This window comes from Propithecus coquereli, unplaced genomic scaffold (assembly GCF_000956105.1).
Source record: "Propithecus coquereli isolate 6110/MARCELLA unplaced genomic scaffold, Pcoq_1.0 Scaffold257, whole genome shotgun sequence".
Taxonomy (NCBI): Eukaryota; Metazoa; Chordata; class Mammalia; order Primates; family Indriidae; genus Propithecus; species Propithecus coquereli.
In genome coordinates, this window is record NW_012148141.1 from 1,359,338 (window position 1) to 1,361,059 (window position 1,722).

A 1,722-nucleotide genomic window follows, 5' to 3' on the forward strand; every position below is an offset into this window, starting at 1 on the left:
TGACATCCTGGATATTTTCTAATTTTGTTCAGTATTATATATTTGGAGGATGGGAAGAGGTAGTAGAAGTGTATTCTTCTCAGGCAAGAGAGGAGAGGGTGTAAATTGCTATGGGAAAACCCCATGTTCTAGCATCCCTCTCTTGATCTTTCTCCCTCTTTTCTGTACTGCCATTGGCTACCTTCTTCTTGCTTCCACTGTTCTCTCTGACATAAGGGGTCACCTCTTGTAGGCTCCCTGTTTCCAACATTTTAGTGAGGGGTGGCCATCTAGAATTGCTAGTGTAAGCTGAAATTCTATTCTATCTAAAGCCCACTGGAGATTATGGACAATGTATGAATTTACATTATCCCTGAGAGAGCCATCAGATATAAGCACAGTAGTGATCTCTGTTGATAAACTTACTTTCATACGTGTTTGATTTAATCCCTTTTTCTGTTAGAGCAAAGCGGTGATTATCAACAGTTGATTGAGAAGAAACATATCAAAATTTTGATATGATATCCAGTAGCATTATGGAAGAGTAATTTTAGATATATCAAAGGTTTTATTGTTGTTTAATTTTAAAAAGCTTTTATGGATGTTTATTTCATTAGAGAAAGAGAAGCAAAAATGAAAATGGAAACAAAACCAAGAAGACCTCCCACCCTGAACCAGAATTGATGTTGTAGGTGGGAATCAAGTGTGCTTTGGGGTTCATCATACAGTGTCAGTAAATGTAAATAGTTTTACAAGAATTGGAAAGGCCAATATGCAGTGCAGAACTAGAGAGTTCTGGTTGTAGAAAATCTGCATGTAAGTCCAATGACTACAAGGTTTACCTGATCCTAGTTAGGAGACCTCTGGGTTTTTCAAAACAGAGTGATCTTCACAGGACTATGGAATGAAGAATAATATTAATAGCACATCCAGTTATCAGTAGGAATTTTGTTCCTGTTTTACTTATTACAAAAGTCTTGATGTGATGTCAGTAACTGTGTTACCAGATCTCCTTTTATGGATCTTTTTGGCCCTAAAGGATAAGAATAGCACAGGGCCTTCCACTTTATCTAGAGTAGCCAATTGTGTGTGTGTGTGTGTGTGTGTGTGTGTGTGTGTTTGGTATTGGTAATGGGTTTGGTGGTGGTGGTATAGATTTAACTACTTACAGAAAACTCAGCAGTTTTTCAGTGACTTGCTTTGAGATCTATCAAGCTTTCCTTCCTAGCCAATTTTGTTAACCCAGGAGTCATGTGCGTTCATATGACCTGCTCAATGCTCATGTCCAGCTGTTCACATGATCAGTGGAGAATGCTTTAAGGAACCCAAAGATATTTTTTAACTCCTTCAACAATGAAAAATTTCCTTTAGGATCTGAGAGGCTCATTTTTATTTTATCCTACCACTTCCTCCTGTGTCAATATCCCAACTATGTGTATTTTGAACTCTTGAGGTAGTAATATTAGAAATGAGTTTCATGGTAAAGGATTGTTTGTTCATGAACATCATGTGACTTGATTTTTATACCCTTTACTCTTATTTTTTTATTGTTACAGGAGAAGCTACTATGGAGGAAACTGGGCCAGTTTTAGCTTTTCAGGACTGTTGTCCTGGCTGAAAGAATATCAGGTAAAGTTCTCATCTGATCTTTTGATTTGCTAGGTTGTATTTTGTGTCACGTAATAATCCTGCTTTGAAGAAAACTGTAAGCTTTATCTGTAATATAGGATTAGATACTTTATT

The 1,722-nt window shown here is 36.8% G+C and overlaps 1 protein-coding gene across 1 annotated transcript in view; it reads left to right on the forward strand.

Annotated features, from left to right (window-relative positions):
• Window positions 1–1,722, forward strand: part of CHM (choroideremia (Rab escort protein 1)) — a 169,859-nt gene that overhangs the window by 56,905 nt on the left and 111,232 nt on the right. Inside the window, exon 3 of the mRNA XM_012647137.1 lies at window positions 1,536–1,608. Coding sequence (XP_012502591.1) covers window positions 1,536–1,608 — 73 coding nt within the window. The remainder of the gene's footprint in view (window positions 1–1,535; window positions 1,609–1,722) is intronic.